The following is a 16,592-nucleotide window of genomic DNA, read 5'->3' as shown; positions in this document are numbered from 1 at the left end:
GAAAGGCATTTATATGCTGAAGGTCGTTTAAGAAAAATGTATCCAGTGTTGAAACCAGTCTCCTGAACTATAAACATTTAGTGACCTTTGTCTGCTCTGCCCTGTGTGGCCCATCATCCTCTGTGCCTCCAGAAGCCTGACCTCTTCATTCCTGCAGAAATGCTAATGTCCTATTAGTCAGAGGACTTTCTGTCCCTGGTGTACTCTGAGAAGAGCATCAGGGGTGGGATTTTGGTTTGATTTTGTTTTTGTTAACAGATAACCTTGCTACTTGTCTTCCCTTCTCAGCCCTCCGCATTAGCCAGTGAGCTGGAAATTAGCTGGATGGTGCCATGAGATGGGCATGACGATAATATTCTTAAACCACGAAAATCTTGTGGGGGCAGTTATGATCACAAACCAAACTGTTAAATTATTATGGTTTTTTCCTAAACCGTCGTCCCTAGCCTCTGCTATTTAAAGAATATTGTTAGGAAGCATCTGCTTCATACTGCTGCTAACAGTGAAACGTTACCTTATCCTGAGGTGGGGGGGGGGGGTACTGAAAGCTCTTCTCACGGAAGGCCTGGGTCAGTGAAAATCAGAGTTTGGGCGCCTAAATGATAAAACGGACCCAAGGACAGTGAGCGCCTTAAAGAAGCACCTGCCTCAATCACAAGTTGCTTCATTGAGGCAGAGGACGGAGTTCTAGCTCCCCTGACCAAAGGTGCCACGAAGCAGAAGGGAATCCCTGGTGGATCGTGTGTCGTCACCGTCGTCGTCGTCGTCGTCGTCGTCGTCGTCGTCGTGTCCCCCGACTTGGGAGGGGCCTTTAAAAGGGGAGTGAAACGAATTTGGCTTAATGATTGTGTTCTGACTCAGCCTCCAAGTTTTTATCTGAAACTTTATGATTCTAGATAGTGTCAGGCGTCTCCTCAGCGGTGACCGCTGGTGGCGCGACGGCTCCGCGGCCTTCCCCGGAGGGCTGGTGTGTGAGCGACCGGGCGGGGGGCGGGCCCCAGGGTCTCCTCTGGAAGAACCCGACCCCACGTCCCCGGAGAAGGGCTGGGACTTCCTGGGCTCCTTTGTGAGAACTGCTTTGTGATTTTCACTTTGAAAATACACCTCTTGATTTTGCTCTCGGGGCCGGACAGACGGAACGACACAAATTTAGCCTCATTTCTCACCTCCTCCTAGATGACAACGTCTCGGACCGCCCCGCCTTCTCCCGGAGACGCGCCAGGTGCGGACCGCGCGGGGGAAGCAGGGGGAGGCCGCGGGGGACGCGGGGCGTGCGCGGGCTCCTGGCGTCGGAGCGGCGCCCCCGGCTCGTCGCGGCCTGAGGCGGCCTGAGGGGACCCTGCGTTCCGGCCGCGGACGGCGCGATGCGGGGCGACCTGCGGCCACGGGGGGCGCGTGTTCCAGGAGCGCGGCGCGGGTGCCGCCGGGTGCCGCCGGCTGCCAGGGCCCCGAGGGCGCAGGGCGGGTGTCCACGCCGCAAGGAGCAGCTGCGGCGACGCGACGCGGCGCGGCGCGGGCGGGGCGGGCGGGGCGGGCGGGGCGGCTCCCCAGGCGCGGCCAAGATGGCGCGGGCGCCGCGGGGCTGCGGTCACGTGCCGGGCGGGGCGGGGCGGGGCCTCGGGGAGCGCGCAGGCTCCGCCCCGGGGGTGGGGCCAGGCCCTGGGGGCGGGGCGGGGCCTCGGCGCCGGCGGAGCTGCAGCTGCCTCGGCGCCGGCTCGGCTCGCTCCGGGACGCGGCGGCTCGGCGGGCCGGGGGCGGCTCCTCCCGCTCGGGGCTGCGCCGCCGGCCTCCGGGACTGCAGGCAGGTGAGCGGCCGCGCCCGGTGGGCGACGATGCCCCGCCCGCCCCAGTCGGGGAGGGTCCGTCTCGCGCGCCCCGCGAGGCCGCCCCCGCTGGCGGAGCTGCCGCCGCCCCCGCCGCCCCCGCCGCCCCCGCCGCCCCGCGCCGGCCTTTGCGGTGCCCCGTGCCCTTGGGGCGAGGCTGGGGCGGAGCAGCCCGGGGGGACGGCCGGGGTCGCGAGCCCCCGGAGCAGGTGGACGGCCCGCGGCCGCGTGTCGCCCGGGTCGGGAAGCGGCACCTCTCGCTGCGGGCCCGCCGCGCTCCGGGGGCGCCCGAGGTGCCGGGGCTCCGCGCTCCCGGGGCCTTGGCGCCGCCCGCCCTGCTCGCGGCTGTGCGGGGGCCCGGGGCGGGGGGGCCGAGGTCGGCCGGGGGCGGGGAGAGTGGGCGCCCCGGAACGCAGGGCGGGCGCGGAGCCTGGCCCCGGGGGCGGGGAGCCGGGGCGACCTCCGGCGGGGACGCTGCGGGGCTGCTGCCTGCTGAGAAGACAGGTCGGGCTGCGGGACCGGAGATGTAGTGTGGGTGGAGGAGGGATGCGGGACGAGGTGCCCCTGGGCGCTGATGTCACCTTGGAGGAGAGGCTCGCTGGTAAGTACCCCCGAGAGGGACGTGTGCTCAGCGCGGAGACCCCCTCCTGCTGGGAGCTCCAGGGGCCCCTCCAGGAGCTGGTTCCCGGGACTTCCCGCAATCCTCCCAGGGGTGCTGGAGCCGGTGCCTAGTACTATGTGCAACACCCAGGAAACATGTGCTGGGCTCCTACTCTATGCCCAGCTCTGTGCTGTGTGCTGCGTCTTCTGGAGGCAGTTCTGGGCCACGGAGCAGCTGAAAAGGCCCACACAGGAGGCATTCCCTTAACAGCCCCTGCCCCCCCCCCCCAATTTGGTACATTGCTCTTAGATCATAAAAAAGCAGAGCCCTGTCCCCATGCCTTCAAACAGCCGCCTGAACTGGATTCCAGTCCTCCCTCCCCCCACCACTGTTAACTGGCCAGGTAGCCCCAGGAAAAGCTGCCTTAGCTAAAGGAACAGTTTGCATGCTTTCCCTTGGCTCTTTTCTCGGATTTTGTCCGAGATATCTTGTCCAAGATAAACAGCATCTCAAAATCATGAGATGCTCAATAGCACGATGAGTACTGGGGGCCAGTACTGGACACCCGGCATGGTGGGAGATGCCCTCCCCGGAGGATGGAAGGCTGTGGGGGATGGGGGTGTGGAGGGGAATCTTGTCCAGGGGTATCTGGGCGTGTGCGGACGTGTCTGTCGTGATGTCAGAACCGTGGAGTATAAGAGGCCTGGCAGTTGGGTGGTGGGGAGGGGTGGGAGGGGCAGGGCAGGGCAGGGCAGGCAGCCAGGCTCCTGAGCCTCTTCTGAGTTGATTGCCGGAATTTTAGAGTCGGCAGGAGTCATCAGGGATTCCAGTGGGTCCTTTCTGAGCCTCTGAGAATGGCAGGGTGAGAGCTGGGGAGCAGAGGGGGAGTCAGCGGTGAAGGCTCAGTAGGGCCAGGGAGCTGGGGGCCAAGGGTCTTTAGGATGCAGAGGTACTAGCTGAGGCCTTTTACTGCCAGGGACACTATCGCCTGGGGCTCTAGGCCCTTGGATGGGTGCTGTGGAAGCCGGGTGTGGCTTCGGACTGGCACGGAGTTGCCCGTGGCACGTGTGGCCCGGAGAGGCGCAGGTAGGGAGCAGGAGCGGAGCGAGAGCAGCCTCAGAGTCGAGGTCCCAGGTATGGGATCAGGAGAGGCGCTGGAGGTCAAGGGAGGGGTGGGGTGGTGTACCGCAGGCTTGCCAGGCCGCCATCTGTCTCCCCTCTGGCCCGCTAGCTCTGCCCTATAATTAGCTCTGGAGGGCATACGGTGCTGGCTTGCGGGAGCCGGGCGCTTTGGTGGCCAGTGGGGCAGGAAGTACTGGGCGGGCCGTGGTGCAGGGGGCGGCTTTCAGGGGACCCTCGGGCCTCGCTGTGCTGGGACGGCCCGCGGGACCTGACAATGCCACGAGTGGGGGGTGGCGGTGGCTAGCACGGCCTGCCGCTCCAGGGCCGGGGCCGCCTGCCCACCTCTCATCGGGGGTGCCCCAGGCCGGCCGCCCCTTGCTGCGCAGCTTGTTGCTCGGTTCTCAGGCCCCGGGGCCGCACACCCCCTCCAGGGAAGTGGCTCCCACACAGCGGCTGCCTCCTGCGGGGCGCGGCCTTGGCTGGGGCTCCCTGGTTCTGGGAGCTGGGGGAGAAACGCGCCCGTTCATGCAGTCAGTGGTGCTCCGGGTGGTGCTCCTAGCCGCTGCCAGGCCGTGCGGGAGGATGTTTAGTCCCGTGCTGCTCCCTGTTGCTTCCGGACCCCCTGTGTGTACAGAGGCCCCCCTTTCCGCGGGGGACACAGTCCCACCCTCGGCGGGTGCCTGAACCACACACACCGTGGACCTGGATGTTCTGTTTTCTTCCCGGGCCACACACCGGTGATGATTTAGATGGTAAGAGGTTAGCAGCAGTGACGCGAAGATAGGACAATATAACAATATACCGTAATGACGGCTGTGGGAACGTGCTCTCTCTAAACACCTCACTGTGCTCACCCTTGTCATGATGCAAGATGATAAAATGGCTGCGTGATGAGATGAAGTGACCGAATGACACGGGCTTTGTGACGCGGCGTTCGGCTCCCAGTGATCTTCTGATGACGCATCAGAGGGAGGACCGTGTGCTCCCATCAGTGTGACCGCGGGGGACTGAGATCGCGGACAGTGAGGCTGTGGGTCGGGGGTGCCACTCCGAGTGGCAAGTAGACTGGAAACGCTTTGAGGGCTGACAGCTGTCTTACGTGCCTCTCGTATCCATGACGACGCCTGGCTCAACATTGGATTCGTGGAAATCTACTCAATAAGTAATTGTTGGATTGGATCCAAGAGGTCTGTTTGATTCCCTGGGTTCAGTGAAGCAGGGCCTCCTTGCAACTAGAAATATTCAACCCGGGGCAGAGAAGCCTCTGGGGACCCAACACAGTGGCGTTACGTCTCCGCAGGTGGTAGATGAAGTGAAAATCCCCGAATCTCCCATAAAGCATGGTGTATGGGCTTAGGTTTCTTTTCTTTTCTTTTCTTTTCTTTTCTTTTCTTTTCTTTTCTTTTCTTTTCTTTTCTTTTCTTTTCTTTTCTTTAAGATTTTATTTATTTATTCATGAGAGACACACAGAGAGAGGCAGAGACACAGGCAGAGAGAGAAGCAGGCTCCACGCAGGGAGCCCGACGCGGGACTCGATCCCGGGACCCTGGGGTCATGCCCTGGACCGAAGGCGGCACTAAACCGCCGGGCCCCCCGGGCTGCCCTGGGTTTAGGTTTCTAATGCTGAGCAATGTTCGTGTACAGAGTAGACGTTATATACGCTCTATGTTAATCGTATAACGTGTACAGTGATCTTAAAAAGAATACGTGCTGTACAATGTAATTTTGTAGTTAAGCGTCAGGTGAAATAGCTGGTTTGCGTCAGAGGCTGTTACTGCTTATTTTGCTCACTCGAGATAGTTGAATTCTCGTAAATATGTGGCTCATGTGAGTCCATGGCCGCTTTCATCAGATTGGTAACTGTCATTTCAAAGGGGAGACAGGCTTCCATTCAGTTTAAGAAGACGTTTCCTTGGGACAATGAGGGCTTCCTCTGTTGGGGTGAGCTCCTGTTCCTGAAGGACAGTCTTACAGACTGAGCTGTCAGGGGGAGGCGTGGAAGGCCGTCGCACGCCTTGTGGGACCTCGGAGGTTCTAGGGAAGGGGTGGGGTGGGGGAGGCCGTGGATGGTAGGGGACCCTGGCGGCCGCTACAGAACAGGACTCACCGTTGCCCAGCTTGGAGAAGGATGCTGAGAGTGGACGCTTGGGGCGACCAGGCAAGGACCTTGGCCTGGGCTGTTTCGGGAGGAGCGACCTTCTGGGAGACCCTGGGGGAGCCCCACCATCTCTAAGGCACGCGGAGCCCGGGGCGTGGGAAGCCGTGCAGCGCAGCTCTGATGGGTGGAGGGCGTAGCAGGGTGGGCCACGTGCAGCTCCTCGGCCTCCGCTCACCCCGGGCCACCTGCGAGTGCCCCAGAGCCCTGCCCCTTGCTTGGGGCAGAGCGCCTGGAACAAATGGGATTTTCATTCTTTCATTATCATCGCTGTCCCTCCCTCGTCTCCGTCTCACATCCTCACACAGGATCAAGACCACGCACGCGCTCACACTGCTTCATGACCAGGTGTGTGCTTGCAGGACACATGCACACGCGTGAGCGGTCAGGAGCCCACATGCCCTTCTGAGCATACGTGGTTTCCTGGCTCTAGGGGCACATGCTTACCTGACCACACACTCACGACACATCGTCGCGACCAGTCATATGTCCCGAGCTCGTGACATACGACGATGACGCACAGTCTGTCTCCGCGTTGTGTGTAGTTTACCCCCGTTACACATACCACGCACTGCCTCGTGCACACGGTCCCAGGACCTGTTCTCATGGCCACACTCTTACACACACGCACCTCGCAGGGCCGTCCATCACGCCACACCCTCCCATGACTGTGCTCTTACACGCTGTTGCATGGATGCACACGTGCCCCCACATTCTCTCTCTTTCATCACCCTCCCCCCCACACACACACCTTTTGTGACCACGGACACACACATACTTGGTGATGCAGTTCTGAGTACTCAGGCACCGGACAGCACTTCCCTCTCATGTTCCTCATCCCCCCGGGCAGTTCTCTTTTGCTGCATGACAGCTCCCGATCTTTGGGCTGGTTTCCTCACGCAGAGACTTCTGAACTTCTTTTTTTAAGATTTTATGTATTTATTCATGTGAGATACAGAGAGAGAGGCAGAGACACAGGCCGAGGGAGAAGCAGGCTCCATGCAGGGAGCCCGATGCAGGACGCAGGACTCGATCCCAGGACCCCGGGGTCACTCCCTGGGCCTGAGGCAGACGCTCAACTGCTGAGCCCCCCAGGGTCCCAGGAAGATTTGGAACAGATGGGATTAAATTAAGAAAAGGGAGTTTCGAGCCCTCTGCAGTGTCCTCTCCTCCGTGCCGAGTCCTTGTCCCCAGGCAGCCCCTCACGGACCCTCTCAGTCTGCAAATCCGGTCTTCATTCCAAGAGGTAGTTGTGGTGGCTGTACTTTGGGGCATTTTAGAAGAGGACGTATTTAGAAGAAGAGACTCCTAGCCCCCCTTTCCCCGCTAGCCTTTGATGTTAGCACTGAGCTCACCCCGTGGCCAGGGGTGCAGCGGGGGTGGGGGGGTGGTGGCTCAGTTTACCCCTGCGCCCTGGGGGTTGTTAACAGCGCCTCCATCATTCTTAAGAAGGGCCTGGCTTGGGCTGTACCATGTGGGCTCACCCCGGTGAGATGCCAAGTCTCGGGAAGCAGTGGCCCCAACCTAACTTCTTGGGGTGCAGCCGGGCAGTGGGCCTCACAGGAGTGCGCCCAGGGGAACCTGCTGCCTAGAGACCTCCGCTCCGTGTCCGCGGGACCACACCTGGCGTCAGGGGTGGAGGGTCGGTGGCGGTGGCACCCACCGGTACCCGGTAGCGTTTTCTACTTCCCAGGTCGGTGTGTCTCATCCCCTTTGACCCTCATGAACCTGCAAGCTCACCAGCGCGCGTGTGTGTGACCATCTTCATGTTCCAGATTTGGGAACCTGGAGCCCAGAGAGACAGAGTCTCACGGATGGTCTGTTAGGGGCCCGGGCTGGGTGCTTTTGAGGGGATTTGTGCAGCTGTAAGAAGCCGTCGGAGAGCTTTTCCAAGAGTTTTTCCTGGGAATGGCTTCCCGTAGCTAATACGGATTTTCACTTTGCTTAGAGCGGGCCCGGCCTTGGGTGCTTTAGGGGCCTAGGCCCCAGGAGTCGCCGTGGCGCCCATCAAGATCTCAGCCCTGGGGGCACTAACTCCCCAAACCAGCGGCCTGTGGTGCGCGTCACTACCCTCCCCGCTTCACAGGTGAGGAACTGAGGCTCTGAGATCAAGTCTTTGCCGAGTCACCCGAGTGGTGAGCGGAGGAGCCAGCGTTCAGACCCATCAGCCCCAGAGTCGGCCTTGCAGGGCACGGCCCCCGTCTTGCTCTCAAGAAGCTTTACCTTTCAGAGGGCACGGGGCGCCCGGGGCTCAGCAGGTGAGGTCTGCCCTCGGCCCCGGGATTGAGTCCCGCTTCGGGCCCCCCGCAGGGAGCCTGCTTCTCCCTCGGCCTGTGTCTCTGCCTCTCTCTCTGGGGCTCTTGTGAATGGGTGGGTTAAAATCTTAAAAAAAAAATTCAGAGTTCCAGATAAATGAACATATTCCCAGGCCTCGAGCCAGTCTGTACTGTTTCGGAGTTCCTCTTCTTTGAATTTGGTCGGGGAGGGTCTGCCCAGAGCGATCCCGTCACGTGTCTCTTCAGTTCCACGTATGTTAGGGCCCGTGTGCGCGCGTCCAGCGGTAAGTAGGAGATGGTTCTCGGCCCAGAGTCTTCGGATGAGACGACGTGTCACATAGAGAGGTAAAGGGCCATGCTGGGCCTGTGGAAGGCCCCATCTAATCCACGAGGGCTCAGAAAAGGCTCCAGGGGCGAGATGGGCTCCTTAGACACGAAGGGGAGACTGAGGCAGGCTGGGTGAGATGCTAGAAGCTCGTGAGCAGTGGGTCAGCCTGGGAACGTGACGGTGTGCAGGAGTGGGGGGGCTCCGCGGGCTCTTGGAGGAGAGGAGGAGTGAGGGCAAGGCTTTTGGGATGGTGGGCTGAACAGGGCGAGGGAGGGGAGAGGAGGGGAAGCTTCTGGGCTGGAGGGAAGGAGAGGTGGGCAGCTGGACTTCACTGCCCTGGGGGATGGTCGGGGTTAGGGAGCTGAGTGGGAATGTGGGGGGGTGGGCAGGCCCCGGGGGTTGCTCACAGCTCGGTTTGGGGCCCCTGGGGGAGGGGGTGGGAGAGATTCGGAGGGTGGTGGACGGGGCTGTGGGTGTGGGTCACCCAGCGGAGAGTGTGGCGGCCGCGGTGCAGAGGCTTCCCGGCGGGCGCGGGTGTGGGAGGCCCCTCGTGTGCCCCGGGATGCGGCGAGAAATCATGGGGGAGCCGTGCTCTCTCCTCTCCTCCCCTTCTTCCACCCCCGTGCCTCCTTGGCGCCAGACAGACTGGGGTGGAATCCTGGTTCTTCCCCAGAGCAGCCGTGTAGACGCGGGGCCTGACTCTGGGGCCCCATCCTCCCATCTGCGGCGCGGGAACTGTGAGCATCGACCCACGGCGCCTGGCGCGGGGTGGACACTGGGAAATCAGGGCCGTGCTCAGGCCTGGCGCGTTTTCCTGGAGGCCCACCTCCCTCCCGCCCTCCAGTCTGCCGGGGGCATGGCCATGCCCTCTCACCTCTTTGCTCGGGGGAGAGGGGGCTTGCACCCTGAGGCACCTGTGTGCCTCGCCCACGCCCGCTCACTTGAGCACAGCCCGCAGACTCGGCCCTGGCTCTGTGGCCTCCACAGGGCTGCCAGCTTTGCCCTCGACAGGCTCCCTCAGCGTGGCGGGGCCTGCCTGCCATCTGGTGGGGCTGCGGGGAGCCAGGTAGCGCGGTGTGCATGTGTGCATGTGTGTGCGTGTGCGCGTGTGTGGCCAGAGCAGCAGACCCAAGTGCACAGCCCTCTTGTCTGTTGGGAAGAGATGGGGGTGACTTCTGGGAAGCCAGAGAGGCCGCAGGTTTGCCCTTGTGTGTTTAGCGATACGGGTCTGCCCCCCCCTGCCACGCGCACACGCACACTCACCCTCGCACCTGCTCTGGGGTGCCCCCCCCCCTTTCACAGCCTGCCCACACTCCTCCCGGGTGAAGCCCCTCACATGCTCACTTGGGGGCTGGTAGCTGGCGCCTCCGAATCAGGACGTGTGAGTGACACTTAGAAATTGTGCAGGAGTCGAGGATGCTCCTGTTGGGCTGCGATGACAATCACGCGATTCCCACGGCCCTGGAGCCAGAGGCCCGGGCGTCCCCGCATGGCAGCCCCAGAGGGTCCCTGTGCTCTCGGTGCTGCGCCGACCACTGGCCGGGGTCTTGGGGCATCTGCCTGGCATCGCCCTCTGGGCTCCACCTGCCGCCATGGCCCGTTTCCCGAGGGGTTGCGGGGCTCACCTGGCACCCGGTTGGGGGGAGGCTGCAAAAGAGCCCGTGGCCGCCAGCTTCTCGGCCGCCAGGACTACCAGAGGATTCGAGGAGGGGAGACCACGACCAGGACCATGACCACAACCACCTCCAGGGCTGACCCTGCCCCTGCAGGCCCGCGGGGCTGCCTGCCTTTCCAGGCTGTTCTCTGCGGTCCCTGGAGGCCGCAGAAGGGGTGGGGGTCCTCACAGCAGAGCTTCCCGGAGTGGCAACAAGACCGAGGTCACCTACCTGCTCGGAGGCGGCCTAGAGGTCCCAGGTCCCAGCTCCCTGGTCTCCACCACCCGGCAGGACACCTAGGGACCCTTGGGCCGACGCTGACCCCTGCCTGGACTCCTGAGCTCCCGGGGCTCTTCCTTGAAGGACAGATTCTCCCCCAAGCGGCCCTTCCTCCGCTTGCCCTTCACTCCCGCTCTCTCATCAGTTCGTGGAGGGGGGAAAGGGGAGGGGGAGGGGCTGCTGTTCCCAGCACTGGATCCGTGACAGTCCTGACTCTCGGGGCCCTAACCCTCCACGGTGGCTGCCTAGCATGAGAACGGATCCCCTGGGTTAGTGTCTGTGTCAGTCTGTGTCTGGGGCGTGTGTGTGGCCACTGTGTACGTCCCAGGCCGCCAGTCTCCGTGTCTGCTTGTACGGGTATGGGCCTGCCCACGTACCCCACAACTCCTGGGCTCCCTTGCCAGGTGCCCAGTCCAGGTCCACCTTCCTCCCCAGCCTCCCCTGCTGTCCTCATTTCTGTCCAGATCCTGAGTACAGTGCAGGGGGCCCAGCGGTGGGTGTCCCGCTTCCCACGTGGGGTCTGACACCTCCTGTCCTCTCCCTGCCCATCGGAGTCTGCCTGTTGCCCGAGGGGTGGACGAGACGCTGTCCCTGTGTCTCCCAAGTGGTAGAAGGTCGGAGAGCACCGTTCGTGGAGCATCTCCCGGGAGTGCGCTGCGGTGCCCCTGCCTCACTCCATCTCTCAGGCAGCAGGAGCTGTGACGCCTGATTACCGTGGTGGCCTCCCAGGGTGGGCAGGGAGTCAGAGGCTCAGGGCAGCGGGAGCAGTCCCCAGCTGCACGCTCCGCACCCCGTCCTGTCCCCGCCCCGGGGCTTCCCTGTGCGCAGTCAAGGTGCACGTGCTGCCCGCCCAGCTGGGCCTGCCCTGGCAGTTCCCCAGGTGGACGAGGGGCCTGCCCGCAGCAGGAGAGTGACCCCCCGCCCTTCCCGCCCTGGTTCCTTCAGGTCACTCGGCTCCTGCTCCAGCACCGGGAGGCAGGCCGTGAATTCCGAGTGGAAGCCGGCCCCCCCCTCCCCGCCAGGTGTCGGGCATGGGGAAGCCGGGAGCCTCTGCATGACAGGTGTGGAGTCGGTCAGGGCTCCTGCCACCCCAGGGCCCGCCCAGCCCTTCCCGGGGACCAGGCCGTGTCAGTGGGCAGGCTGGGGGCCCAGGAGTCTGCGTGTGTGCGTCCCTGGGAACCCTGCATGCGTCTGGCTTCCCCCGGCCTGGTGCGGGGAGGATGGCTGGGGGCACAGCATCCCCGTCGTCTCGGGAGGACTCTGGGCAGCCTGCTGCCTGTTCCCCTGCCACTGCCTGAATCATTTCTATATTTGGCCGGGGAGCCACGTGGGTGGGGAGCCAGTCCACTGCGCCGCTCCTGACAGCGGGGGCGGGGAGCTGAGGCAGAGGACGGGGCGCGCCCTGGGAGCACTGAGTGAGCGAGCCTGGGGAAGAGGCACCCTGTGTCCTGCTGCCCCCCGCCCCCCAGCCCGCCCCCACGCCGTCCTCACGGCCACCTCTTCTCCCGCAGGCCGCTCTCCGGGAGCCATGGGTGTCGCTGGGCCCAGCTGGGACGCTGCCAGGCTCCGACGCTCCGCCTAAGCGACGGGCCCTCTCCCAGGCCTGTGCTCGCTGCCCGTCATGGCCACGCTCGGCTGCTGCCCGCTCGTCTGGGGACCCCGGGCACCCAGCCCCAGCCCTGAGAGGTTAGGCCAGGCCCTGTGGCTCCTGTGCACAGGGGCGCGCCCGGCGCCAGGCCCCTTTCAAAGCCAGAGCGACTGATGCCATGGGCGAGGCCCCTGCCCACCCGTCCACTTGCCTGGCGCCCGCTCCGAGACCCATGCACCAGGTCCCCCTGGAGGTGCCAGCCCCGTGAACTCCTCCCCTGTCCCCCGACGCTGAGAAGGCCCGGCCCCCCAGCCCGCCATGTGCGAGGTCATGCCCACAATCAACGAGGGGGACCCCCTGGGTCCCCCCCATGGCGCCGATGCTGACGCCAACTTCGAGCAGCTGATGGTGAACATGCTGGATGAGCGGGAGAAGTTGCTGGAGTCCCTCCGGGAGAGTCAGGAGACCTTGGCTGCCACGCAGAGCCGGCTGCAGGACGCCCTGCACGAGCGGGACCAGCTGCAGCGCCACCTCAACTCCGCCCTCCCCCAGGTAAGGCCAGGTGTGCCCCTCCGTCTCACCTGGCTCCCCCCAGCCCTGGAGCCGCCGCTCTGGGCTTTCCATCATCTGCATCTATTTGCATATCAATAAATGTAATTTTCCTGCGTGACCCTCCACGGAACCCTGTCCCTGTGCACCTGGCACCCCATCCTCAGCCGGACTTGGCTTCCCCTGGACCCCGGGCCCGGCCGCCCGCCGCAGGGAGCCCGCGCGGCCAGCAGGTGGCGCCCAAGGCTGGAAGGCGCCGCGCCCCGGGGAAGAGCCCGGCTGCAGACGGATCACCTGGTCCACCCCTCACTGCACCCGTGGAACACATGAGGCGTCGCGTAGCAAATGCTAGGCAGGGCTGGACCCACAAGCCGGGGACCTTGAGCCCCAGGGTCAGCGCGCTGCGGCCTCGCCTTGTGCTTGCAGCTCCAACCTGGGTAGCGCCTGCTACGTCCGTCCTCTCTGTTTTACACACGATAACAGTGAAGCTTGAGATGAGCCCGGTGCCCGGCCTGCATGTGCAGGGGTGGGGGGCCTGGGGCGGCCCCCTGAGCAACCCCCGCTGCAGACTCAGCTCCACGCCCTCCCCCACGTGTGGGGACAAGAGTGACGGTGGAGCCGGGTGGGCGCAGGGCTCAGACGAGGTGGTGGCAGGGCCTTGGGATGCCTCCTGGGGGGCACGGGGTCCTGGTGGAGGGAGGACGGGGCGGCCGGGGGTTGGAGGAGCCAGTCCTGCCCTGGGGCTCACCGACGAGGCAGGAGGGGGACTGGAGGACCGACCCCGGGGTAAGAGTCGCTGCCCAACCTGTGCTGCTCGCTGCTGGGAGGCCTGTCCTTGTAGCTTCCAGGTGGAGACGGAGCTTCAAGGAGGCTGGGCCGCTTGTCCGAGGTCGCAGGGTTGATGGGACGTGGCTGGGGTTTGATGCAGGCCCATCCTGGGAGCCTCAGGAAGGCAGGGGCTGTGTCTGTGTTGTCACTGTGTCCCCAGGGCCCAGCGCGGGGCCTGGGACATGACCACGCTCACAGTGTTGGTGGCCGCAGACCGGCTCCTAGGCTGGGGCTCTCCAGCTCCGTCCCAGCCGGCGTTAGCGGGGGAGGCAGGCTTCCCCCGGGGGTCTGCGAAGGCCCCAAGGACGTGCATCCCCCCGACACGGGCTTTGAAACGTAGGCGTGATCTCATCAGGGGCTGACCGAGGGCTGGGCCCTCCGGGGGGACGGGAGAGGTGCGGAACCAGGAAGGCTGGTGGAGGGCTGCACCCAGTGGGTGACCGGGCTGCCCGGATCTTAGGGTGTGTGCAAAGAAACCATGAGAGGGAAATCTGAAAACCAGGACAAGAAGTTTGTAGTCGGCGTTGTAGACGGTGTCACGCCTCAGGAGGTGGTCCTGGCAGCAGGTGTCAGATGGGCTGGGGTCGCGGAGGAGGCGGGTGTCCTGGGGTGGGAGCCCAGGGTGTTGAGGGAGAGAACATGGGTCCCTGGGGGGTGGCATGGGGCTGGGGGCTTGCGAGTCCTGTCTCTGGACGTAAGTGTGTGTGTGAGCTTGCTGTGCGTGTAAACTGAGGCGTGGAACAGCCGTGGGGCCAGGCCTGGGTTCCTAGGGTGTGAGGTGTTGGCCACCCCTGGCCATTGCCTTGACAGGCCAGGCTTCTCCCGCTCTGCCCTCGGGCTCCCGCGGCCCTTCCCACAGCCCTGCCTGCCGAGGCCCCGTGTGGGTGGCTCGGGGATGCCTCCTCCCGTCCCGAGTCGCCGCGTGTGCAGGAGACCTCAGGGTAGGGCCACTCCAGGCCCTGGGCGCCCGCAGAGCATGGCCCAGCTCTCGGAAAACTCCGGGGCGGGATGATGTCTGCGTCAGCCAGGAGGGTGCAAGGGGCCTGGGAGCGCGGGGCCAGCCTCCCCCTCAGGATGCGTGTCCCGACCCAGACAAGCTGGGCCGCGAGAGCGCCTCGGCGTGTGCGGGCCTGACGTGCTGGGAGCAGGGCTCCCGGAGGGGGGACCCCGAGCGTGGCGCTGGGCGAGGCCGGAGCGGGGGCCCTGGACCGTGGCGGGGATCCCTGCGACGTGTGCTAGAGCCTGGGGCCTCCGGCCAGGTCTCCCGGCCGCCTTGCTCTCTCTCTCTCACACACCTACGCACACGCACATGCACACACGTGGGCCCTTCCCTCGCCCACTGGCCCCGTAGCTGTAGAGCCCTGGGGAGGGCGTGCAAGGCAGCTCCCCGGGGCCCTCGCCTCGAAGCCCGCTCTCTTCCTTGTGCAGCACCCATGGGTCTCTGTCGGGACCTCACCCAGCCACACGGGAGGGGAGACTCCCCTCTGGGTCTCCAGGCCTTGGTGGGTCCTCGGGATGCCGGGGAGACGACGTAATCAGGCCCTACTGCGGCTGGAGGAGGCAGGGGCTGCAGAGCGGATTCGGGGACTCTCTGGCTCCTGTTTCCACCTCAGTCCCCTCGCACCCTAACACATACGTGGAGTTCGTGGGGGACCCCGCGGTCCCCCATGATGTGGCCCCCGCCCCCGGGACGCTCTGCAGTGAGGATGCCTGGGGGCTTTCCTGGGGGCAGCTGCCCCAAGCAAGGGGTGGGTGCGAAGAGCCCATCAGCGATGGGGGCAAGCAGGAGGCAGCTCAGGGGAAAGCCCCTGAGCACTCAGGGGCCTTGGGGGCTTGCAGGAATTTGCCACCTTGACCCGGGAGCTGAGCATGTGTCGGGAGCAGCTTCTAGAAAGGGAGGAAGAGATCTCAGAGCTGAAGGCAGAGCGGAATAACACCAGGGTAAGCGGGTGACCTGCTGTGTGTGGGGGCTGAGCCCCGCCGACCACGGGGGTGGCTAGGCCAGGGCCAGGCATCTCCTGCCCGCTGCTGACCTCCTCCTGTCTTGGGGGGGTGGCCCTGGGAGGTCGGGGCCCTGGGGTGGAGACCAGGGCGGCACGGGTGTCCTGCTGTCCCCCCCCAGTGGTCCTTGGCCCCCCTTCTGGCCCCCGGGCACCGGCTCACCGCCCTCCCCTTGCGCTGCCCCTGCCCCTGCCAGTTACTCCTGGAGCATCTGGAGTGCCTGGTGTCACGCCACGAGCGGTCGCTGCGCATGACCGTGGTGAAGCGCCAGGCCCAGTCGCCGTCAGGGGTCTCCAGTGAGGTGGAGGTGCTGAAGGCCCTCAAGTCGCTGTTCGAGCACCACAAGGCCCTGGACGAGAAGGTAGCTGGCCCGGCCCCGGCCAGCCTTGCCTCCCCGGGGCCTCCCTCCGGGGGTCCCCTCTGCGTGTTCCTCGGCCTGTGTGCAGGGGACAGCTGCCCTCTCCTCCCAGTGGCCTCACTGCCAGGCCCTCGGGGAGGTGCTCTCGGCCGCCTCCTGCCCCAGGCTGTGCGTGGGGCCCAGGCTCCATGGGCACGAGTCCCTGGGGCCCCGTGTCCTCTCCGTCTCCCCCTCCGTGGACAGGTGCGGGAGCGGCTCCGAGCGGCCCTGGAGCGTGTGACCACCTTGGAAGAGCAGCTGGCAGGTGCCCACCAGCAGGTAAGTGGCCTGCGCCCCCTCCGCCTGGACGCTGCAGTCCCCGCTGCTCTGCCGTCTGTTGTGCGTTGGGCTCCCCGCTGTGGGGGCGGGGCCGGGCCGGCTGGCCAGTGCGGCTGGGACGGGCGGGGGCGCAGGGAGTCGCCTTCTCTGTGACTCACTGCCCCGGGGGCTGCACCCTACAGGTGTCTGCCCTGCAGCAGGGGGCAGGGGTTCGGGATGGAGCGACAGAAGAGGAGGGGACCGTGGAGCTGGGACCCAAGCGGCTGTGGAAGGTGGGTCCTGGGGAACCATGTGGGGGTGGGGGGCCGCCCCCAGACGGGACGTCAGGGCCCTGCCGGCCTGGGTTCAGGAGAGCAAGTGCTGGAATGACATCTGGGGCTGTCTCCAATATTCCCATCGCTCTTTCCTTCTTCCCCCACGCCGCCTGCGAACAAATCTGTGGGTTTTTCTGTCGTGTGCCCGACACGCAGCCGGGCACCTCTACGTTGTCCACTTGGACGGTCAGGTGCCACCTGCCTGTGTGTGGGTGTCGGGCAAGGTCCCTCCTGCGCCTGAGCCTTTGTTCCCCTAGTGCTGCCCCTTCCTGGGTTACGGGATTCTCAGACAGCAGGTGGAACCGGAAAGTCCTTTCAAAAGAGACACAGGGGAGCAAAAGTGTTTGGTCAGTGTATGGGGTGAGCTCCTGGGGCCCCTGGGGGCACAGCTGGGATG

General features: G+C 64.6%; 1 protein-coding gene across 13 annotated transcripts in view; it reads left to right on the top strand.

The window, feature by feature from the left end:
• The first annotated feature begins 1,066 nt into the window (after positions 1-1,066).
• PPFIA4 (PTPRF interacting protein alpha 4) overlaps positions 1,067-16,592 on the top strand; it is a 46,146-nt gene continuing 30,620 nt past the window's right edge. For 10 of the 13 annotated variants that reach the window (XM_049111970.1, XM_049111968.1, XM_049111974.1 and 7 more), the window contains exons 1-6: positions 1,680-1,805; positions 11,751-12,379; positions 15,044-15,145; positions 15,402-15,566; positions 15,807-15,881; positions 16,064-16,153. In XM_049111970.1, the coding sequence (XP_048967927.1) occupies positions 12,146-12,379; positions 15,044-15,145; positions 15,402-15,566; positions 15,807-15,881; positions 16,064-16,153 (666 nt within the window). In that variant the 5' untranslated portion in view covers positions 1,680-1,805; positions 11,751-12,145. Of the gene's footprint in view, positions 1,223-1,679; positions 1,806-2,406; positions 2,425-11,636; positions 11,655-11,750; positions 12,380-15,043; positions 15,146-15,401; positions 15,567-15,806; positions 15,882-16,063; positions 16,154-16,592 lie in introns of those variants that run through there. The other 3 variants (XM_035718757.2, XM_049111965.1, XM_049111966.1) reach the window with 3 other exon arrangements.

The sequence above is a fragment of the Canis lupus genome, chromosome 7 (genome assembly GCF_003254725.2).
Source record: "Canis lupus dingo isolate Sandy chromosome 7, ASM325472v2, whole genome shotgun sequence".
Classification (NCBI taxonomy): Eukaryota; Metazoa; Chordata; class Mammalia; order Carnivora; family Canidae; genus Canis; species Canis lupus.
Note: the sequence above shows the minus strand (reverse complement) of the source record. Positions and strands in the feature narration are given on the sequence as shown.